The 24,171-nt window shown below is 47.2% G+C and overlaps 1 protein-coding gene across 1 annotated transcript; it reads right to left on the minus strand.

Moving 5' to 3' along the window:
• Window positions 1-691: 691 nt before the first annotated feature.
• Window positions 692-23,809, minus strand: PELP1 (proline, glutamate and leucine rich protein 1). Its single transcript, XM_081028961.1, has 17 exons — window positions 23,541-23,809; window positions 15,652-15,716; window positions 15,179-15,284; window positions 12,190-12,339; window positions 11,889-11,960; window positions 6,135-6,194; window positions 5,672-5,822; window positions 5,345-5,474; window positions 5,111-5,198; window positions 4,570-4,658; window positions 4,373-4,489; window positions 4,092-4,239; window positions 3,782-3,941; window positions 3,027-3,082; window positions 2,687-2,893; window positions 1,026-2,552; window positions 692-841 (listed from the first exon to the last, which is right to left on the minus strand). Exons 1-17 carry the CDS (start codon window positions 23,787-23,789, stop codon window positions 749-751), a joined length of 3,468 nt encoding a protein of 1,155 aa, XP_080885087.1. The 5' UTR covers window positions 23,790-23,809; the 3' UTR covers window positions 692-748.
• Between the last annotated feature and the right edge of the window lie 362 nt (window positions 23,810-24,171).

The raw sequence follows: 24,171 nt of genomic DNA on the forward strand, positions 1-24,171 counted from the left end.
AACTCGACCTAGAACAAATGCGAGTGCTTAAAGGGATCAGACAGTGGCTCGGAAATGCCCAAATCTTAAAAAGTGCGTACGAAGGTCTGGGGGGAGCTTGTCAAATTCCTGCCAAGGATGTACTGGGCTGGGGGTGGGGCGTGGGGGGAACTGGGCTGGTCACTGGAAGGACCTCAGAACGAAGCCCAACCCCCATACCCATTATGGATGCCCCTTTAATTTGGGACACCCTAGGTTCAAATCTCACAGAATTCAGTAACTGTCTACCTTTTCCTAATTTTCTAAACTTCCATCAGTTACTCAACCTGCTCTTTCAGACCAAGAGGCTGTGTGTGTGTTCCCAGGTTCACTCTCAAGAACACTCAATCCCATACATTTCCCACACGTGTATTCCCACACTTGGATGACAAACCTACATCTTCTTGCTCCTTATAGTCTTAACCACACAGGCCAGCCAGCACATACTTAGCATTAGCAAGAGCAAAGGGCAAAAGTTCTCAAAGACTGGCACTCATTTGCTGAGCAGCAGGACAGTGTGTTATCCCTATAAGTTACTGGTTCCTCCTCGGGACATTGGAGACAAAAGGACAGATATGGAGGCACTAGGGGAATGCTACGGATACCTTGAAAAGCCCCAGACAGTGAGGCTTCTGGCTGGGGACACAGTCATGGCAAAAGGCAGAAGCAGCAGTCGACATCCAAGGACATAACTTTATTGAAAACAAGGAGCGTGGGGTATAGGAGAGGGCTAGGAATCAGGCTCTGTGGCCGGTGGTGGCTTCTCGTCATCAGGGGGACAATCAATGAAGTCAGCCAGCATAGCAGCTGTGTCATCTTGCTCCTTTTAAGGACAAAGACATAAGATTCAAGTCACACGCAATGACCAATCATCCCAATAATTTAAAAAAATGCCCCCCCCACACACACACACACACACGAGTGGGGAAGGCTGGGGACAAACCCCTTTCCTCTCCTGGCCCTCCCCAGCACAGCCCCTAGCTGCCCTTCCTGCCTGGCCTACTCACCTTTTCCTGGAGAGCTGTGCCTTCTTCCTCCGTCTCCATTTCTTCTGTTGCAGATGTCTCTGGTGGGGGTAGTAACTTGTCACCCCCAACTTCAGTCTCCTCTTCCAGAAGGGTTGGGGGAGCACAGGGGTCCTCTTCCATAAGCTCCTGAGGGGGTGGCCCTGCTGAGGGGCTCCCGGCTTCCTTCTCCAGCTCCCCCTGGGAGGGGAGCACCTCAGGGGCCAGTGTGGGGGCCGTCTCGGCCCCAGGCTCCTCCTCCTCGGCCCCAGGCTCCTCCACTTCCAATAGCAGCCCGGGCTCCGGCTCTGGCTCCGGCTCCGGCTCCGGTTCTGGCTCTGGCTCCGGCTCTGGCTGCACCTTGGGGGACTCAGCGGGGGGCAGGGCTGGAGGCAGGCTGGGGGGTGCAGGGCCTCCTCCTTCTACCTCCCCCACTGCTGAGCCAAACTCCAGCTCTTCCACCTCTTCCAACTCTTCCTCCTCCTCCTCGTCCTCCTCCTCCTCTTCTTCCTCTAACTCCCCTTCCTCTTCCTCAAATTCCTCCTCAAACTCTTCTTCCTCTTCTTCTTCCTCTTCAAAATATTCTTCTTCATCCTCTTCTTCCTCAAAATCCTCCTCCTCCTCCTCCTCCTCTTCTTCCTCTTCTTCCTCCTCTTCCTCCTCTTCATCACTGCTATTGATATTAATAACTGTCAAATCTTCTTCCAGGGCTGGGGGTCCTCCCCCACCAGGAGTCCCTTCAGGGACCAACTGGGGCGGTGGGAGTGTCACAGGGCCCGGGACAGGAGGGGGTGGGGGTGGAGGGAGAGGCCCCGGGGTGGCAGGAAGCTCTTCAGGCTCTTCCTTGGCTGGCAGAGGAGGGGAGGCTATTGGCGGCCCAGCTGGGGCTACAGGGGGTGGGGTAGTGCCTGAGGGGGGTGGGGGCGGCAGAGGTGGCAGCCCCTCAGGCACGATCACCACACTGTCATCAGAGTCGCTTTCCAAGGAGATCTCCACATCGGACGCCTCCTCCTTATCATAGTGAACGAAGGCTGGCCTGGGCACTCTCCCCCCAAAAGTTTCATCTGGAGGTATAGTAGGTGGAGAAGTGCCACTAGGGGCAAGGATGGGGTCCTCATTTGAGCCTGCCTGGTGGTTCTCAGGGCCAGGAAGGAGCCGGGGTGGTACAGACACCAGGCCTGGGACAGAGAGGCCTAAGTGGTTGGTTGTGGCTGGAGGTCCAGGGCGTGCTGGGGGCATAGGGCCTGCGGAGGGCATCGAGCCCGCTGAAGGCATGGGGCCCGCTGAGGGCATGGGGCCCACTGAGGGCAAGGGGCCCACTGAGGGCACGGGGCTGGCTGAGGGCATGGTGCCTGCTGAGGACATGGGGCCTGGGGGATGGAACGGAGGGGCCCTGAATGGAGATGGGGCCTCAGGAGGCGGAACTGGAGCAGGGGTGGGGCAGGTGGGGCCCATGGACTGCAGAGGAGGAACCCGGGGATGGATCAAAGCAGCACAGGTCACCAGGGCCTCTGAGCAGAAAGAAGAGACCTGGGGAAGGAAGAAAAAGCAAGTGTGAGCATCAGCAATGCAGGGTTTCATGGTACCAGAGAGAAGAGCCTGCCAGCATCAGAAACGAGAATCCTGAAACCCAAGAGGTGGACTTGGCCCCGGTCGGCAGTTACCTCAATGCTGTCTTCTCGCTGGCCAAGGGAGAAGGCTTGCAGGGCACAGGTAAGAGGAGGTGGGCAGCGAGGAGAAGGTGCCAGCAACAGAGCCAGCAGCAGGCGGTAGAGTTCACGGCGGCAGCGGGAGCTGGTGTATGGGGAGCTGCCTAGGACCTCGCCCTGCTGGACACCCATGACCAGGGGTAAGACCAGATCGTGCAGCCTCTGAAAAGGACACAGGGCACACCTAGAGACACCACTGAGACTACCAGCCCTCGTCCAGGGCCTCCTCCCAGGGAGGAATGGACGCCCTCTGGGGGCCCCGCCCCAATCTCCATGGGCGCCAGGTCCCACTGACCCTGTGAGTCTCCTCCTTGATGAGAGGTCCGCACATGAGGATGGTCTGGCTGAGGCCTGGGGAAGGAGAAAGGTTTGTAAGAGGCAGGCTACTGGCAAGACACAGCGAGGGCTTCTCAGCACACAACCCGAGGTGAGCACCCAGCTCTGCCTCTGCCTGACTAAAGGAAGTCACTTAGCGGCTCTAAGCTTGTTTTGTCCACTATGAAAAGGGGATCATTCAAGTACCTCTACTGCACAGGGCTGATGATAACGCAAGTGCAACATTAGAAGTGTGCATTTACATACTTGGGGAGCATTGGCTCGCCTCTTCACACAGGGTGGGGTGGTAGGCAGTGAAAGACAGGGGACCCAAAGGAGTCACCCATCAACTGCACCACCGATTCTACATTTGCTTCCAGATTAGTGAGCCTGTTGGAAGCAGGAAACCCCACTGAGCAGCCTGCCAGGGGAATGTGTGAACTCCACAGGCAGGATTTTCCCCGTGCTATAACAGTACCTGGCATGGAGAGAGGATGTGCCAACAAGATAAATGAGGATCTGAGGAGGGGGCAGTGAAAACGACCAGAGCCACGGCATCTAACAGCAGGATTCAAGATTCCAGCCGCAGTCTTGGTAGCTACATGGCTGCTTCTGCTCCTTTTGGCCTTTCTGCAGGCTTTTACCTGGTTCCGCATTTTATCTAAACCCTCCACTTCAACAACTGGTTTTGGGCTATGGCCCCAGGCCATCCCAGCGCCCCGAGGCCTCACCTACCTCTCAGCGCAGCTGCACACACGTCGCTGTTGGCATTGCTATCCCCTTTCCGATGGCTGGGTGGGGCCACAGCTTCCCCCACGTCCAGTTTTAGCTTCTTGGGGGCGCTGGGCTTCCCTATCTGCAAACTCCCATCAGGGCTCCCCCGGGGACTGCGCAGCTGATGATAAAGGGAAACAAAAATCACATTCTCAGGCAAACATGAAGGCAGAACAGTCAGGACACGGTGTTTGGTGAGGAGGCTCACTTGGATAAGGGGTGCAGGATGAGAGTCCTGCCACAGGAGAGGATGAGCAGAGGCCGCACTCACCTTAAGGGCATCAGCTGACGGGGAAATGTCACTGAGCAGGTGGGTGAGCAGGGCCTCTCCTGAGGCTCCTCCCTGCAGCACACCTGCCGAGGTGCCACACACCTGCACCCACAGCTCTAGTATAGCATACACCTTGGTCCGCATGGCGCTGTGGAGTGAGCAGAGGGCAGCTGGGGAGGGGAGCCAACATGCCTGATCCTGCCTCTCCTCCCTTGGTACTCCCAGCCCACCTGCATCCCCTCACCCACGCTCTCCTCTTTATTCCCGTCTTTGATGGTCACCTGTAAGGCTTCTCCTGGCCTGGAGACAAAGTATCCCTACCAATGTTCCACGCATTGAGGACCTGGGGAAGCAGGCGGCTGATCAGGGCACCAAAGCGCAAAAGCCGGCCTCTACACCTGAGGGCGAAGACACAACGGTGAGCCCCATTCCCAGCATGTCCCAGTCCCTTCACCCTACTCTGCCCAGTCCTACTCACGCGAGGATGAGCGCAGAGAGCAGGTCCAAGGCTTCAAGGTGGATAGAGGGCAGCAGCAGCAACCGCAGGGGGCCATCTCCAAGTAAGCTCTGCAAAAACGTTGGCAAAAGAAAAGTGGGGGAAGAAAGTAAGACAGAGAGTGAGAAATGGAGAGAGTAGATGTGTGTGACTAAGTACATATGTACACACAGGTAAGGAACCCCTACCCCAGCTCTCCCAACAAAATCAAATCCCTATCCTGGAAAAAAGACCCTGGAAAAAGGATGAGGGGAGGGATGGCTGAACCTTCCAGCAATGACTCAGCTGACCCTCTAGTTCATTGTCCCCTAGGGAAGCACGTGCACTATATGAGCGAATCCACTCTGACCTGCATGTGTGTGGGGAGAAGCACAGAGAATAATGGCATTTGGATAAAAGGATGGAACTATTCAGGACAAGCTCAGGGATGACAATCGTTTTGAGAGCTTCAGATCCCACACTACTTTCCTGGTGGCCCTGGGTCCTGAAGAAGGACTGTGAACAGAGGACAAACTCTACTTACAATATTCTTGGCACTGATGCTCAGGGTCCGGCAGACGATATCCAGGATTTCCTGCACAGGGACGGACACGGGAGCCCCAAATTCAGAGCTAAAGAGAATCAGAGCAGGGGAACCCTCAGCGCAGGTTCCCCCGTGTGACTCCACACCCACCCTCCTTCCTCATGATGAAGATGATACCCCATCTCAACCCCTCCCACTCCAGGCGCATGGTCCCTCCAACACTCACACACACACCTGAGCATGAGCCCCAGGCAGCGGGCCAGACCAGAAAACCTCTGCCAGAGCCGGAGAAGGACATGGGCGTCACCATCTTCTGAGGGGGAAAGCAGCACCTCCACTCCAGGGCCTTCATACTGCATAGGAGCTGGACAGAAACACAACCACCTTTACACTCTAGGGCTTTCTTCCATCCCCTCCTTTTTCATTTGTGGTGGATGACTCACCTATATTCTAATCCATTCTGCCTAGAAATCAACTGTCCCACCTCTCTGGGCCACCCCCCTATCCCTCCTGCCATGTTCCCCAACCACTCTGCCACTGATTACCAGCCATGGCCCCTACCCGGTTCTGCGCCCTCGTACAGGGCCCCAAGCAGGCTGTGCAGTGAAGCCAGCAGGCTGTGTAGCTCCTGCTCCCAGCTCTCGGTGTGCTTCAGGCCCTGGGAAAAGCCAGCCCCTAGAGAGGGTACCCGGGAATAACACTCACAGGCCAACTGCAGAAGAAAGGTCAGAAACCTGGTCAGATGAGAATCCAGCCCAGCCACAGAATCCTCCAGCCCCACCAATACCAAGAAAGATGGCCATCACAGAGAGTTCTTAGGGAACACAGAAAGGGACAGTGGAGCAGAAGGACACAGATGGAAACACGGAGACGGAAGTCATGCCTTATGCACCTTATGTATGCTAACAGGGAAGGAAGTGAGAACATGGTCCAAAAGCATTAACAAGAGAAACGCTAAGAATGAGACATAAGTGAAGCTCCAACTCAGATCCCCAGGCTCTCCATCCCCCTCCTTTCCCTTTACCTGCTGGAGCTGAGGGCTCAAGGCATCCACCCGAGACAGGAAAAATGAGGCCAGCTTGCCCTGGGTTAGGGGGAAAGAGAGGAAAAGCTGGTGGGTCAGCTCCAAGGGCCACAGATATACACCCTGTCCATTCCCAGCAGCGGAACCTAAGCCCTGGCCTGTTTCTTGACTATAGACACGGGAAGCAAAGCCCTCTACGGGGCAGCACGCCTGGGAGCCGACATGTTCTCCTGGTAGAAAGACACCCTGAATGTCAGCTCTCATCCTTAGCTTCCCTGTTTGGTGGGGAAAGGGTCTGGCCTGTGCCCGACACTGGGCTCCCTGCTGCCAATTTTTGCAAAATGATGGTCATCTCCCTCAAGCCAAAAGGACACATAGTACTGAAAAGCAGCAATCCCCACAACCAACTCCCTACCAGCTTAGACAAGAAACGAGGGTTCAAGCTGGGAGTTGAGGCACTAAACCAGAGGTGTGAGGGCAGGCCAAGGTCAGACCATAGGGCAAAACTATGGCAGCACACCACAGAGCCGTGACCTGTCAGCCAGCAGACATTTACTCTGCTTGCTGTGTGAAGGTACAAGCCCAGGAATGTTTCAACTGGGCCACAATTTACTTGGGGGTAGAATCAAAGGGGCCTGCGAAATGGATGGCGGGGGAAGGGGGGGGGGAATGATGTCATTTCCACTAACCTGTAAGTGAAATATAGTGTTTCTTTCCATTATAAATGTCAACAAAAAGCCACAGTAGTATCAGCAGTACCTCTACTGTCACCTATAAAAACCACTCACTTTTATTTCACATTATAACAGGTCCCTGAAATATCATTCACATGTATCACTAATCTGAAATTCAGTAGTTTATAGACCTACTGCTAGATCTTGTCATTTTTGTTTAATTTATTGGGGTGACGATTGTTAGTGAAATTACATAATTTCAGGTGTACAATTCTGTATTACATCATCTATAAATCCCATTGTGTGTTCATCACCCAGAGTCAGTTCTCCTTCCATCACCATATATTTGATCCCCCTTACCCTCATCACCCACCCCCCACCCCCTTACCCTCTGGTAACCACTAAACTATTGTCTGTGTCTACGAGTTTTTGTTTCTCATTTGTTTGTCTTGTTTTTGGTTTATATACCACATATCAGTGAAGTCATAGGGTTCTCTGCTTTTTCTGTCTTATTTCGCTTAGCATTATATTCTCAAGATCCATCCTTGTTGTCACAAATGTTCCTATATCATCTTTTCTTACCTCCAAATAGTATTCCATTGTGTATATATACCACACTTCTTTATCCATTCATCTATCGAAGGACATTTTGGTTGTTTCCATGTCTTGGCCACCATAAACAAAGCTGCAATGAACATTGGAGCCCACGTGTCTTTATGGATAAATGTTTTCAGATTTTTTGGGTAGGTACCCAGGAAAGGGATTGCTGGGTCATATGGTAATTCTATTTGTAATTTTTTGAGGAACCTCCACACCGCCTTCCACAACGGCTCCACCAGTCTGCATTCCCACCAACAGTGTATGAGGGCTCCTTTTTCTCCACAGCCTCTCCAGCACTTGTTTTGTTGATGATAGCCATTCTGACTGGGGTGAGGTGATATCTCATTGTGGTTTTTATTTGCATTTCTCTGATCATTAGTGATGTTGAGCATTTTTTCATATGTCTATTTGCCATTTGTATGTCCTCTTTGGAGAAATGTCTCTTCAGGTCCTCTGCCCATTTTTCAATTGGGTTGTTTTTTTGTTGTTGAGTTACATGAGTTCCTTGTATATTTTGGATATTAGCCCCTTATCAGAGGCACTGTTTGCAAAAACCTTCTCCCATTTAGTTGGTTGCCTCTTTATTTTGTCGATAGTTTCTTTTGCTGTGCAGAAGCTTTTAAGTTTCATATAGTCCCAGTCCTTTATTTTAGCTTTTACTTCCCTTGCCTCTGGAGTCAAATTCATAAAATGCTCTTTGAACCCAAGGTCCATTAGTTTAGTACCTATGTTTTCTTCTATGCAGTTTATTGCATCAGGTCTTATGCTTAAGTCTTTGATCCATTTTGAATTAATTTTGGTATATGGTGACAGATAGCAGTCCAGTTTCATTCTTTTACACATGGCAATCCAATTCTCCCAGCACCATTTATTGAATAGAGATTGTCTTTCCTCCATTGTATGTTTTTTTGCTTCTTCGTCAAAAATTATCTGTTTCCATATTTATGTGGTTTTATTTCTGGGTTCTCAATTCTATTCCATTGGTCTATGTGTCTGTTGTTCTGCCAATACCGTGCTGTTTTGATTATTGTAGCCCTGTAGTACAAGCTAAAGTCAGGGAGTGTGATACCTCCAGCATTGTTCTTTTTTCTTAAGATTCCTTTGGCTATACGGGGTCTTTTGTGGTTCCAAACAAATCTGATGATTTTTTGTTCTATTTCTTTAAAAAATGCCATTGGGATTTTGATGGGGATTGCATTAAATCTGTATATCTTGTTATTTAACACATTAATGAAGAAACACATACTACTCTATCATAACTTTAAAAAATACATTATTTTGACAAAATCGGTTTCCCTTAGAATTTCACGTATTTTATTTTATGAATTTAAAAACATTCTGAGAAGGGGTTCATGGCATAAAAAAGGGTAAGAACACTGAAGCAGACCTATATAAAGTAATGAGACGGAATTCACCTTCAGTGCACTGTGAGTTAGGCAGGAAGACAGGTGTATGGGAAATACAGCCTTCAACCAACAGTGGCACTGTACCCTGAGGGGACAGAGGGAGGATCAAGAGGGACTGCTGCTGGCACGCAGGACTAGGGAGGGCAGGGCTGAGCTGGGCTAAGAAGCATGGAGAGAATCCCCATGAAACCAGAGAGAGGGAAACACTGCGGAAAGCTACAGCCCCAGAAGATGCCATGGAGAAACAGGCTGAGACCTAAATCCCAGCCTAGCAAGGATGGACTCTATCCAGGAGACAAGGGCATTGCATGCACAAAGGAAACTTCCAGAAGACAAATCAGCAGTGGCACCAGACACATGGCAGGGGTCTTACGGGAGCAAAGTAGGAACAGAAGCCTGTCAGTGTGTGGTTCAGAAAAACCTTCCAAGGACTCCCTCCCACCTACCCAGTGGCAGGAACCATTTAGTTGCCCACGTGACACTTCAGGATTCTTACTGACCATGAGATGAGCACTGTTATCTAGTGGATGCCAGGCTAGGAGAAGACCAGGATCCATTTCCCTTGGGACTTGGACAGCACTTTCATGTCCGATGTGGCAGAACTCAGAACACTTCAACTCGAATACAGTAACCACCCACAGGTCTCCTGATTCACAAGCTTCTCCAAGGGTGAGATTTCTTAAAGAGCTGCCAAGCCCCAACTACAGTGGCACTCAGCCCTTTTAGCCAACTAACTGTTCAAACTTTTCCTGAGACTCTGGCTCCACACGCTGGGCTGAGGCCAACTGAAGTCTGTTTATGCGACTGCAGTACAGTAGAGCATAGGGACATGGCTCTGACAACAGGTCCGCCCAGGTGACCCACAGGCCCACTTGGAACATTATACTTCAAATGCATGCATGTGTACGTGCACACGCGCGTGCACACACACACACACACACACACACACACACGGCATGTCCTGGGTATTTCTCAAGAATGGGATTAGTCTTTCCACTCATTCCAAGGAACTCCTAATCAATTTGGCAAGGAGGAGGAGGTAAAGCCTATATTGGAGAGACTTCATAGGCTCAGAATGCTAGAGATACATCATTTGGGAGGAGGAATTCTGAGCTTTGAGACAGCAATTGTCCTGGGAGCTTCTGGGGGATGGTACAGAGAACAGACAAACACTCCAAAATGGCAATTATCAGTTTCCTAAGCACTGGTCTGCAAGTACAAATTGCTCCTGGTAGCTTTGCACAAAACAGATTCTTAACTGACATGTTGGCAACAGAAAAAGCCAAAATCCTTAACAGCTGGACATTCTCCAGATGATACTTCATTCTTAAGAGAAATTAAGGCATATACCCTGTTAACAACGTATGAAAGCTCTGTTGTTTGGTTTGAAAAAGATACTCAAAACACAGGGCCCTAACTTCAAAAGCTACACGTCTGACAAAAGGTTGTGAATTATGGATGAATTCTCCTGGTCACTCACAATGAACATTTTAGGAGAAAGGCAATTTTTACTAAACTTAGTAAAACTTTAGTTATAAAAGAAACTTTTCGAAACTTTCGTAAAATCCATGAGTTACTCCAAATGTCTTCTTAACAAAAGTCTTGCCCTGCCTACCCAAAGTTTCTATGATCTGTCATTAGTGGCATTCATATGAAAACAAAGAATCAACAAGGGCACGACCCCACATTTACTGAGAAATGTCATCTGCGAGGGGACTTTTCAGATATTGCAAGGAACCAGTTCCTCGCCCCACTGCAGACAGCACCCTCAGATGACAGCACGTGTGCTCAGAGCTCTGCATCTGGCTCACAATCCTGAAGCCACTAACGATTGATCAGAGCAGGTGTTAGTGAAGCCTATCTGCCAGTCCTGTCTATGTTCTTAAAAGCTTGTAGGGAGTTTGGTTAAGTGGAAAAAACACAGGCTTTCAGGGCAAACAGGTCTGGCCCACACTCTGGTTTCACAACTACCACATATACAACCTTGGGTTACGTGAGTTAAACCTCTCTGGGCCTGTTTTCTCTGTTTAGTTCAGTGACACCAACTCCACACAATTATTGTAAGGACAAAATGAGACAACATGTCTCAGTCAGAAGGGTGCCTGTCACACTGTGGATACCTACTAAATGCCAGTTCCCTTTTCCTTTCTTGATTTGGTCATAGAACCAATGCAATCTCACTTTTAAGACAATGTGGATCGCCAACTCCTCTTAATTGAGAATACTGATGGCCCATACAGTTAACCACATCAGTTATACAAAATATTATTAATTGGTCACTAATTCCAGTTCTCTATGTAAATTTGCTTCCATCTGAGCACAATGGTTTGTCCAGCAATGGGTATAACAAGAGAGAATGTAATCTACGGGAGAATGCCTATTTGTTCTTAGGTACCAGTTCTATTACAAACAACGGATGTGCCAATTACAAGGGGCCCTATTTACCTGTTACTACCTTGGCAGAATCTAACCATTCGTATCTGTTATCATATCTCCTTGAAAACAACTAATTCTTTCACTGACCTCCTCCCGCACCTGACCCACGTACACCCTACCTGTTCGACCTAATAAGGCTCTCCTGTACAGCCACCTTGTATGGGTCATGATAGCTTGGGGGAAAGGGTGGGGGGAAGTGACAGAGGGAGCTTAGTCAGGAATATAAGGAATTATATTATAGGGAGTAATAAATCAGGAAGGCCCCCTGTAGGAAACTACCAGAGCTTTAGGAATCAAGTAAGATAGGGTGGTAGACAAACAGGCAGGGCACTCTCGAGGTACAGAGAAGGCAGGGCAGAAAGAGGAAAGAGCCCATGGTTAAGAGCCTGGGCTTTGGCATCAGGTTTGGTTTCCGTCTCAATGGATCTTAGGCAAGTTATTTAATTTCAATTTCTTCACCTGTGAGGATTAAATGAGCTAATGCACGGAAAGTGCTACAAGTTGGTATAATTACAGCTGTGGATACTGGTGACAGACCACTCAGAAGACAGGTGCTTGGAAGTCTCAGCAATGGAATCTGAAGCAAGACAGCTAAAAGGCTTATGTTGGTGGGAAGAAGAATTTCCATGGATACTTACTTTGAGAGACCCACAAGCCCGAGGAAAATAGGTCATACACGCCTTCATTCCCTCCAGTGCTGAGAGCTCACACTGTGGGAAAAACAGAAAGGAAGAGGTAGGAGCCCACTGCCCCCCGAGAGTCCATATACCCTATCACCCCTCGAGGCCCCTCCTTCATACATTTTCTCTTGGCCCTCCCCTCTTCTCACTTCTTGGATCCTATTCCCCAATCACCTCCCATCACATTCTTTAATCTCAGTGTCTGAGGGAGGCAGGCACTGCGAGGGGCCCAGGGGTGGAGGCTGGGGAGGTGACTCACCTCCGGTCGGAGGCCCAGCAGAGAGGTGAGAAGGCCAGGGAGGTGGTTCATAGAGATGTCCCGGAAGAGTGTAGGGAGTTGGGCTGCATATCGAAGCAGGTCCCTCAGAACAGCCACAGCCAGCTCCATTGTGGGGGGTGGGTCCTGGGACTAAAAAGCAACAACACCTCAGGCTTCCAATCTCACTCTCATGGTCACCAAGAGGAGGAGGAATGAGACGTATGACAACATGGGGTTTCTAAGAAACACTTCAGTTAATGTCAATATTACCCTCAGATCCACTAGGAATAGAGTGCATTAAAGATATGGAGTATCCAAAAGTAACGTATCTGCCTACAGAAAGGACATGTGTTTACATTTTAGTATTAGAGGTATCGGGGGTCCTAGGAATTTGATTGGGGGGGGGAGAAAGTAACAAAGCCACACCTTAAAGATCTAACTGGAAGAGCTCAAGAGCTTGATTCTCCCATACTCAATTTCCCCAGAATGGAATGGAGAAGTGTACTCTCAGACTGAAAAAAAGTCTCAGCCACAACTAAACTACTCCATCTCTCCAAGCTGGCTCAAACCTACCCTTGAACTCACGGAGAAAAAAAAGGTTCAGATTTAGAAAAACTTCTGAAAATTACCATGTATCTAAGAAAAAAGCATTCAGCACTTATCCCCTGCTACAGAGGCGGCCATGTGTCAAAGAGACAAATAAGAATGCTTATTAAGAAAGTAAGAATAGGTGGGCCTACCAACTACAAATGGGCCCTCAACACTGTCCAGTAATCCTACTGCACTCCTCTCTGGTTAACTCTCTATGCTACTCAAACCGTCTTCCATCACTGTCATCTCTGCATAACCCAACCTGCAACTTCAGAGAAAACTGAAGCCCAAAGATGGGCACTCCCTCAGCTTCCCACTACCAAACCTGAAAACTATCTTCATCCTCACCCACCTTCTTCCCTCCTCCTGTCACACTAGAGGAGGTAGGTCCCCTTCTATCCAAAACAATCCCTCCACTGTGCTTTAGAGACAATCCCCTCCCTTCTTCTCAGAACCCTACACCATTAACTAGGCCCCTCTCCTGTATTTCTGACCAGTCCCTCTTAAATGGATTCTTCCCACTGACATTTATGACATTTATGCTCAAGTCTCTCCCATCTTAAAATCCTTCTTGCAAGCCCATGCTCCACTCTCCCTATCTCAGTTATTTCTCTTCCTTACCAGTAGAGCCAAACATTTGGAAAGGATTGCCTATCTTCCCTATTTCCATTCCTTCTCCCACTCACTTCTCATTCCAGGCAATCTGGCCTCGGTGTAGACTGCTCCACCAAAAACACTTTGACCAGTCCTATAACCCTTTGAGTTGCTGAATCTGATAAACAGTTTTCAGTCCTCGTCTTGTTCTACCTCAGGGGGGCAATAAACAGAAAGGACTCCTCCCTCTTTCCGTGGATTCCATCCAACCCACAAGCCTCGTTGTCGCTTTCCTGCTGCTCTGCCTCGTTTTCCTCTGCTAAGCTCACTGTCCTGTCTGATCATTAAATGTGGAGTGCCTCAAAATCCAGTCTGTGTAAAGACTCATCTTGATAATCCTATCCTCATCCTCACCTCCAACTGTCATCTGAATGCTGAAGACTCTTCCCCTTTATAAACGTACTGACCAAAGTCCCCCCACCCACTGAACCCTCAAGGTTAATACTCTGAGACACCTGGCCACTTCCGCTCACACCGGATCAGGGGTACGCTTACGAAGAGGGCTTCTACTGAATTCCCAAGGCGATGCTTGTGGTATTTTTCCCCTCACCTCTGACCCCTGGCTGTCTCCCAATGTTCTGAATCCATAAGTCCTCCTGGACACATCCTCTCGCTGCCCGCACTCCAGCATCAGGACCTGTCCACTTTGCCTCTAAATCTCCCTCACACTCATCTACTTCTCATTTCTGCTACCACCACCCTAATACAAGCTACTGTGCCTGTCCCTAGGTTCCTTCGGCAGCCTTCTGTGTGGTCTTTCTGCCTCCATTCTGGCTCCTCTTTAGTCCTTTCTCCACAGAGCAGCCAGAGTGCTATTTTCAAATGAAAATTTCATCATGTCCCCACCACCGCCTCTTCCTCACCCCTACTTAAAACCTTCCATGAATTCTCCCAGTTTCAAGAATATAAACCAAACTTCTTAACGTGCCTACCACACCACAGATGGTCCCCATCTATCTACTTCCCAGGTCACCTGCCATCAGCCCCAGCCGCAACAGCATGCTTACCATTCTCCAAATGGGCCAAACTCCTCTTCTCTCGGGGCTTTTGCACACTTAGAACACTTTCTTAGCCCACTTTGTTCCTACTCATCAGTTCAGAAAAGCCCTCTCTGAAACACGGACCCTGCTCACCACCTCCCACACCACTCCAATCTGGGTCAGATTCTCCCGTTACATGTTCTCAGAGGACAATATTCTTTACCTCCATAGCACCTACCTCAGTTTATCATTTCACACTCATCTGTATAATAATTCAATTAAAGTCTCTTCCACTAGAACAGGATCAGCAAACTGTAGTCTGTGGGTGCCTGTTTTTGCATGGCCTACAAGCTACGTGTTTAAAGGGCTGGAAAACTAACGAAGAAAATAATATGCAATAGAAACTATATGTGGTTGGCAAAACCTAAAACATTTACTGTCTGTAAACATTTACCTCATAGAAAGTTTCCCATCCCATGCACTAGACTCTAAGCACCACGAAAGCAGGGTCCAAGTCCATCTTACCACTGACTCCCCAGAACCTAGCACATGTCCTCAGAATGTTCTTGTTGAAGAACTAAATGGAGAGGTCATCAAAGAATGTAAGAGTAAAAAAAAAAAAAAAAAAGTTAAAATGTTTAAAAAAAAAAAGAAGTAGGCAAAAATATACAAATCAAACAAAAATATACAAATCAAACAGCTGGAAAAAGGAGATGTCACTCATTAGAAAAGCTAATGAGAAGGGGTAGCAGCTAAATCCTTACCTGCAAGACCTGCTGAATGCTCCGGAGCCACGAGACACAGTGCTGCTGGAACATCTCCGTGGAGCTCTCCCCCACCAGCAGGGACAGCAGACAGAGGCCATCAAACCTCATAAGAAAGAAGTGAGTGACAAGTGGGTAGAGGCTCGACTTCAGAGAAAGCTACCGACGACTTTTACTCTCACTGGACTATACCTAGCCTTCCCCTCCAGGTCACTGCGGTTTCTAACTCCTGAAATAGTTGCCAGCAGCAAGGAAAGAAGGGAACAGGGGTCATCCCAGGTGGAGCATAGGAGACTTGAGAGCTGGAATAGGAGGGATTCAACTCAAGCAAGCTCATGAAAAGAATGACTCTCCAGCCTCTTGAGAATGGAGAAATCTCTTGAATCTATAGGGTGATGAAAATGGATGGACAGATGTATAGCTCAATTCCTAAGGGAACGTCCTCCTGGAGAAATAAATGGTTCAAAACTTACCGAGTTTTGATAGAACCGAGACGTGCATTACTGAGACCCACTAACGCCCCAACAGCTGAAAGGTTCTGGAGGAAAGAAAACGGAAACAAAGTCAGGAACAGGATGCTAAAGATGCAGAATTACTCCAAACCCTTCCCTGTCCCGGGACGATGAAGCCTTTGCTGACGTCACACCTCCTTTGAGGCCAAAAGACCATTCCTCTTGAGGCCTTCAGCCTTTGCCCTATTTTCAGGAGGTGGCAGACACAGCGGCCTGTTCCACAGGCTTTCCTCATGTTACGTCTCTCCTGACCTCTTCTCCCACTTCCCACCCAACAAATTAGTGCTATACAGAGGACAGCCCAACTCATCCCAGCCAGCAGACCTCAAAGCCAGGTCTGTTTCACCTGTACATCGCTGAGCAGCACCTAGCAAGAGGAGACTTCCATGTTTGCTTGCCAAATGGACACGGAATGGACTCACCTGTTACCCTTCCTCCTTCACCCCCACACAAACCCCCCTCCTCCTGTCCCTGGCTGCCAGAGAGCTGTGAAGAATGCCAGAGCCTCCTTCCAACCCTCTCTTCTCACACTCTGAGAGCCCCAAAAGTGGTTTCCTCCTCAGCCCTCCCACAAGTAAGCTCCCCATCCACTGAATGGTCTGACTCCTCCCAGGGACTCTATATCACCCCAACTGCACTGACTCATTCTTCCAACAAATAAATATTATGCACTGAGTCAAGTGAAGGAATACAGAGCTAAATAAAATAAATAACGTCCCTACGCTCATGAAGGGAAATGTTCATTTACTCAAAAAATATTTATTTAACATCTACTTTGTGTGAGACATTGTTTCAGATGCTGGGGAGCTTATATTCTAGTTAGAGGAGACAAAAAATAAAGAAATGGCCAAATATAAATAGCATGTTGGATGGTGCTAAGTGCCATGGGAAAGAATAAAGGAGGCTAAGGAAAGGAAGGAATGGCTGGAATAAGGGAGACAGACAGTATTTTATGCACAGTGGGCACAAAAGCCCTCTCTAAAAAGGCCACTTGAGCAGAGACCTAAAGGAAAGTGAGAGCAAGAAACACTGATACCCTCCTATACTGCTAATAAGAACGTAAAATGAAGTAGCCTATTTAGAAAATAGTCAGTCTAAGATTGCCAGTTCAATTCCTCGAGCCCCGTAAGGGATGGTGGGCAGCGCCCCCTGCAACTAAGATTGAACACGGCACCTTGAGCTGCCTCCCAATGGCTCAGTTCGTTGGAGTGCGTCCTCTCAACCACAAGGTTGCCGGTTTGACTCCCGCAAAGGATGGTGGGCTGCGCCCCCTGCAGCTAGCAACGGCAACTGGACCTGGAGCTGAGCTGTGCCCTCCACAACTAAGACTGAAAGGACAACTTGAAGAAGAACAGCACCCTCCACAACAAAGATTGAAAGGACAACTTGACTTGGGAAAAAGGCCTGGAAGTACACACTGTTCCCCAATAAAGTCCTGTTCCCCTTCCCCAATAAAATCTTTAAAAAAAAAAGAAAAGAAAAGAAAATAGTCAGTCTAGCAGTCCTCAAAAGGTTATAGTTACCCATATGACCCAGCAATTCCACCCTAGGAATATGCCCAAGAGAAATGAAAACACATTCTCACAAAAACTGGTATACAAACGCTCCAGAGCAGCATTATTCATAATCACCAAAAAGGGGAAACAATCCAAATGTCCATCAATTGATGACTGGATAAACAGAATTTAGTACATTCATACAATGAAATATTCAGACATAAAAAGGAATGACATTCTGAGACATGGATGAACCTTAGAACATTATGCTAAGTGAAAGAAGCCAGACCCAAAAGGCCTCATATTATATGATTCATTTATATGAAATGGTCAAACCTATAGAGACAAAAAGTATATCAATGGTTGCTTAAGTCTGAAGGGCAGAGAGGGGGTGAGGGGAACTGGGGAGTGACTACCAATGAGTGGTTTCCTTTTGGAATGATGAAAATGTTCCAAAACTGATCATGGTGATGGTTGCACAGCTCCACAAATATACCAAAAATCACTGAACTGTACACTTTAAATGGGTGAATTGTATGGTAGTGAATTACATCTTAATAAAACTTTTATTTTTTAAAGGCATACTGAAAAAAAGATTGTTCTAGGTAGAGAGAAAAAGAGCAAAGGCTGTGAGATGACAGCACACTTGGCATATCTGAAGACTGACAAGGAGGTGAATTGTCACTGGAGAAAAGTAAGCTAGGGAGAGGGGAGTAACAAAAATGAAGGTTCCAGTAGCAGGGCCAGACCTTATGGAGCTGTATAGGCAACTGTTGACTTTTACTCTGAATAAAAGTCATGGGGGGAGAGGGGAATGGGGCAAAGGTACTGTTTAACTTATGATTGATTTATTGATTGATTGATTTTTAAACTTTTATTTATTTGTGTTTTTCCAGGACCCATCAGCTCTAAGTCAAGTAGTTGTTTCAATCTAGTTGTGGAGGGTGCAGCTCACAGTGGCCCACACAGAGATTGAACGGGCAACCCTGGTGTTACGAGCATTGCACTCTAACCAACTGAGCTAACCGGCGGCCCCCACAATTTATTTTTTAAAACATGTCAACAACACTTGACTTGCCTTGTTTAGAAGGCAGAAGCAGACAGAATTGTAAGAGGCTGTTGTAATAATCCAGGAGAGAGATGATGCAGCTAAAAGAGCATGGTAATAGTGGGGATACGAAGCATCAAATTCTGTGCATATATTGTAAAGGTAGAGCCCAAAACCTGGATATGGGGGGAGATAGAGGCAAGGATAACAAGGTTTCTCACTTCAGCAATTAGCATTTACTAAGAAGAGGAATATTGCAGGAAGAGCTAGTTTTGGGGGTGAGAATCAGGAGTTCATTTTCAGTTATGTTAAATCTGGGATGTCTATTTAACATTAAAATGTAGATGCCAAATAAATGTTGGGTAAATGAGTCTGGCGATAAGAGAAATCCTGGTCAGAGTATGAATTTGGGAGTTGTCAGTCACAAAGTTCAATCAGCTCACCGAGAGAGTGAAAAAAAGCACTACAAGAACTGGATTTTTAGGCACTCAAACATTTAGCAGTCAGAGAAGTGAGGAGGAACCAGTAAAGACCAAAAGGCCAAGGGAGAATGGTAAGAGAAGAATCGAGCGAGTGGTATCACACAAAGCAAGTGAAGAAAATTTTGCAAGGAAGGAGCGTATAATGCTACAGATAGGTCAAGTAATATGAGGACCCAAATTTGACCTTTGAATTTAATATCTGGATGCTCACTGGTGACCTTCAAGAATTACCACATGACCCAACAAAGGGCTGTTCTGGTGAAATGGTTAAGCTGAAAGCCTAACTGGAATGAGTTCTACAGGATAACCATTATAGTATAATTCATTCAGGGAAGAAAGAATCTTTAATGGATGCTAAAAGAAGTCGGTGAAAAGTTGACAAGACACAAGACATTTTATGTACATCACCACAGGGCATTTATTAATTAAAATGGAAAAATTGTAACTTTACAATGAAGAAACGTGCCAGATACCAACTTATGCCAGTGATCAAAGTTAGCATCACCACTAATGGGACAAAGAGACATCATGTGCCTCCTGATATGATATACCAAGAATGTCATTTCTCTAGTGCTACTGCCAAAAATGCACAACCTGAATCAGCAGGAAACAGCAAACAAACCAAACTGAGGGAAATCCTATAAAATAACTATCCTGTACTCTTGAAAAATGTCAAGATAATAAGACAAACACTGAGGAATTACTTCAGGTTAAAGAAGACTAAACAGACATGACAAATAATTGCAATGTGTGATTTTTACATTGAATCCTGGACTAGAAATTTTTCTTTTGCTATGAAAGACACTTTTAGGACAATTTACAAAACTTAAATAAGATCTACAGATTAAATCATATATTGTATCAATGTTAATTTTCTGATTTTAAATGTCCTGTTTTTAAGGAAATACACACTGAAGTATTTAGAGGTAAAAGGCATTATGTCTGCAACTTACTGCTACATGGATCCAGAAAAAGTATATACAGAAAATGATAAAATAAATAATGCACTTAAAATGTTAACATTTGAGGAAAGTTGAGTGAACGGTATACAGGAATTCTTTAAACTATTCTTTCAAATATTCTATAAATTTTAAACTATTTCAAAGTAATGTTATTTAAAAACATATGGGAGAAGAATCAAAGACAGCAAGAACAAACAAAAATCAAAGACAGCAAGTTTCTCCATAAAGAAATGGGGCAGGAGCAGAGTGGGATTTTTTTAAAGCAGCTTTGAGCTGTATGCTGATAAAAATGACCCAAAAGAGAGGGAAAATCTGATGATGGAAAAGTGGCAGAGAAGCAATGAACTTGTGTAAATAGACAGGGGACAGACCTGGGGCACAAGCAGAAGGATGACCTTAGATAGTAGCATGGACCCCCTAGTAATGGGAGAACACAGAGCATATGGACACGGATGCAGTAAAGCTGGCAGATAAGGTGGTAGAAGCCTGTGGGAATTTCCATCTTACTGTTTCTACTTTCTCAGTGAAATGGGAAGCGAGGTCATCAGCTAAGAGCAAGGATGGAGAGAAGTAATCAGAGGTTTCTGGGAAAATGGAAATGTAACAGGATTGCTAGGCAACATTAAGGGTCCACCAGAGGGGATGATGGCCATGAATTTAAAGTGAGACCAGTCAGCAAGGATACATGTTTTTCTCAAGCTACACTGAGCTGTGCAGGTGCAAGCAAGAATAAACAGAATCGGATTTAACACAGACAGGGCATTGCCAGGCAAGTTCAATGAAGGGAGAGGGATAAGGAAGTGATTGTAATGGAATTTAAACTGAATAAGAAAGGGAAGACAGAACATGACAGATAACAAATGAGTTAATTTCTTTCAAATAGTGATAAATGCTAGGAAAGAAACAAAACAGGGTAATGTGAAAGAGAATGAACTGGAATAGGAAATACTGTTTTATTTTAAGAAGGCGTGGTCAGAAAAGAATCCTCTGAAATGGTGACATGTAAGTTGAAATGTAAAGGAGCTCACCTTCCCATGAGTTTCCCAGCAAAAAGTAAAGGAACTAATGAGCAGTGGCCTCGGCACACTCAAGAGATTAGCTTGGGTGGCTGGAGTACAGTTAAGACAGGCAGGGAGTCATATGAGAGGAGGTCAAGAGGTGAATACAGGCCACATTATGTAGGCCCTTGTGCAGTGCTAAGTTACTGTATGGTTTTAAGCAGGAAAATGCTGCAATCTTATTGATATTTTTTAAAAGATCACTGGCTACTGGCTGGAGAATGGGACAGTACAAAGTCCTAGAGATACAAGGGAGAACAAGACACTCCATCCCTCAAAGCACATGCAGTTATAGGGGAAATGAGATCTGGATTTGCTTTAAAATGCTACAGGGGAAAAATAAACGCAGAGGTAGGATGAAACAAGACTGGTAAAATATTCCTTGTTAAATGTGGGTGATAGTGGCTGGGGTGGTTCAAAATACTATTTTCTCTACTTTTGTATCAGCTGAAATTTTCCGTTTTTCTTCTAGTTACACACAAATCAAATCAAAGCCAAGTTGTGTGGCTGTGGAGGAGGGAGGCTGTATGTACATAAAATGAATAAATAGACACTTTCAATATGGTGCAGTAAAGAGCAGCTAATCATAGCTGATTTGGAAAGGTTTCCCGAAGGCAGTGACAAATAAGCAGAGAATTGAAGATTTTTGGAGGCAGGCAGCACAGGAAGCAATTCCAAGCAGAATAGTAAATATAACGGCCCAGAGGCAAGAAAGCCCAAGTACTGAGGATTTTAAAATTAAAAGACGGCAAACATGATCAGAATTTTCCTTCAGGAACCTCACTCTAGCTGCTGTGTGGGAAATAGATTAAAAAGAGCAAAGAGTGAAGGCGAGGAAACCAGTTAGGCGGTTGTTCCTATAAACCAAGCCAGAAACTGTGAACTGTGCTGAGGTAGCTGCGTTTTGGAACTTGAGTGTGTAGTACCTGTGGGAAAGCAAAGTTGGTGATTAAGTCTAGATGGGTGGACCAATCAATCAATGGATCTCTTTTTCTCTCAAGCTCCAAGACTATTTACTTACCTTCATCACTCATCTAAACTAGACTAGAAATTCTGAGGGAAAAGACTATGTCTTATTTATCTACCTAGAGATGAGGAATAGTAGATAACACATAACAGATACTCAATAAATTTTTATTGAATGCAAATCTATGGGGAAGCAAAACCTATACAGTTCCATGTATTGAGGACCAAATACACGAGACGCAGGTAGAAAAAAATTCAAGGCGGGATATACCCCAAAATGTGGTAGAGGTAACATTAAAGGGGAGTCTAGTTTCGCACATCATCCTTAGCTTCTTTACTCAAAATTCTACTAGACTTTTAGACCCTTGGAGAAAATAAGCAAGACATTAAGTTCATGTAGTTCACCTTGAGGAAGAGAAGACTCCAAAGAGATGATGAAAAAAAACACATTTACAGGCAGAATAGATAATATTTAAGAAATATTTAGGAACCACATGAATCAGAAGAGGAAGATTTAGAAGGAAGAGAAAATATATAATTAGCTCTTGCTTCTGAAATTGGGCTGAGACTACAGAGGCACAGTTTTCTCACCCTCAACAATGAGGTGTAATGATAATAACGAGGTCATCCCTCATAAATTTGGGGCTAACTGAACCACCCAGTGGTTGTGACAACCCTCTTCCCAGAAGGAAACATGGAGCTCGGAAGGTCTCAGTAACAAAGCCTGGACAAGAAGGACCCCATGTACATACTCGTACATCTTAAAGGATGGGTAGAATCTGGGGGAGTGTTCAGAGGACGGAGGGCAAGCGACATGAAAGGAGCACTTACTTAGACATGTTATATCTTCTTAGAATTAGTACCTTCACTTGGGCAAGATGGGGGTTCAAGCTAGGATGGGGGCAATGATAAAGATACAGCAATGAGTGGACAGATCTAAAACTACTCAGAGGATAAAATCAACAAGACTTGATAAGACTGCATATGGAAGTGTGTGAGCAAGAAGAAAGTGTTTAGGACGGATTATACCTGAGTTTCTAGCTTGCAAAACTGAATGGGTGTAAGACTCTACTTAGTATAATCGAAAGAACCCTGCTAAGCCAATCTATTAAGCTCTGCACGATCTGTCCCCTACCTACCCACCTCACCAGCCTCGTGGCACCCACTCTCTTCCCTTCCACCTCTAAGCACAGTGCCCTTCTTTTCAGTTCCTTCCTACCAAAGGGTCTTCCCAAGACCTTTCCACTGACTGAACCGTCCCTGTCCTTTTCTTTCCCTACCCAAACCCTACTCATCTTTGGTGCGGGTGGGGGGAGCCTCATCTTAAACTCCAGTACCTCAGGAAAATCTCTGCAACCCTCCAAATTAGGTTAGTGGTCCCTACTATACAACGCTCATAGTGTTTTCTAACATTTTGTTCAACACCATTGCATCTGCAAGTAACAAGCATCCAGCACTTGGCTCTCAGTAAGAGCTCAGTAAATATTTGTTGAATACGTGCGTTCACTCAGTATCCAACAAGAGAGAGCTCCGGAGGGAAAAGAAGCTAAAGATCATAGATCTAGTGAGTGACCGGACCTGGAATCGAACCCATTCATGTGTGACTACCGACAGCCCAGCAATAGAGAAATGAGGCCCATCCCTTCCTCTGAGTTCCTACTCGTGGCTGATAAAGAAGAAACGCGTGAATCTCGAGCAGACTGACACCCGGGTACTCCGTGCCCCCATCGCTCCTTCCCTCCACCTCCCTACTGCAGCTACAGTTCACCGTGAACCTGGCGCACAGGTGTTGTGCCAACCTCCCAACAGGGCCGCAGGCACGCAGGCCACAGACTCACCTGGGCCCCGCCCACCGTCCCATGCAGCCGCAACAGACACATGAGCCCGGGCAAATGTGAGGCCGAGCGGACATGGTGATGCACAGGCGCAATGGCAGACCCCGCTCGCGGCTGCAGCAACCCGGACACGCTCTCTAGCAGCAGCAGACGGAGACGCGGGACCGAGCCCACCGCCGACAGACCCCCGGTCCCGCCAGGAACCCCAGCCGCGGAGCCCGCAGAGGGCCCACTGAGAACGGCTGCCGCCATCTTCCCCGGGGCTCTAATGGTGGCGTGGCGCGATGACGCAGACACACCGCGACTGACGCCTCGTTGGGAGGGGGCGTGGGGAGGGGGCTGTAGCCCTGCGCGTTGGGCGAACGAACGTTGGACTCCAGGATCTGGCTAGGAGGGAGCATGCGCGGGGTGCGAGGCTGGTGCGGGGGGCGCCGCGTTTAGTTCCGGGGGTGGGAGCGGCTGGCGGGTGGGCCGTCCCGGCCGGCGGGGGGCCAGTGGCGCTTGAAGAACACGTGGTCAGGACAAAAGGCGCCGAAGTCCGAAAACTGTCGGTTAAAGTCAGGGAGCCTCCGGACTTTCGCTCTGGGCAGCACTGATATCTAAGGAACTGGCCCCCTTGTCGCAAACCATAGAC

The sequence above is a fragment of the Rhinolophus hipposideros genome (assembly GCF_964194185.1).
Source record: "Rhinolophus hipposideros genome assembly, chromosome: 20".
NCBI classification, from domain to species: Eukaryota; Metazoa; Chordata; class Mammalia; order Chiroptera; family Rhinolophidae; genus Rhinolophus; species Rhinolophus hipposideros.

Coding starts and splice junctions, on each gene's coding strand:
- PELP1 (XM_081028961.1), bottom strand. CDS start 23,789: ATGGCGGCAGCCGTTCTCAGTGGGCCCTCTGCGGGCTCCGCGGCTGGG. Junction 5,199..5,344: donor TGCCTGGGGCTCATGCTCAG/GTGTGTGTGTGA, acceptor GATTCTCTTTAG/CTCTGAATTTGGGGCTCCCG. Junction 3,942..4,091: donor CGTCAGCTGATGCCCTTAAG/GTGAGTGCGGCC, acceptor CTTTATCATCAG/CTGCGCAGTCCCCGGGGGAG.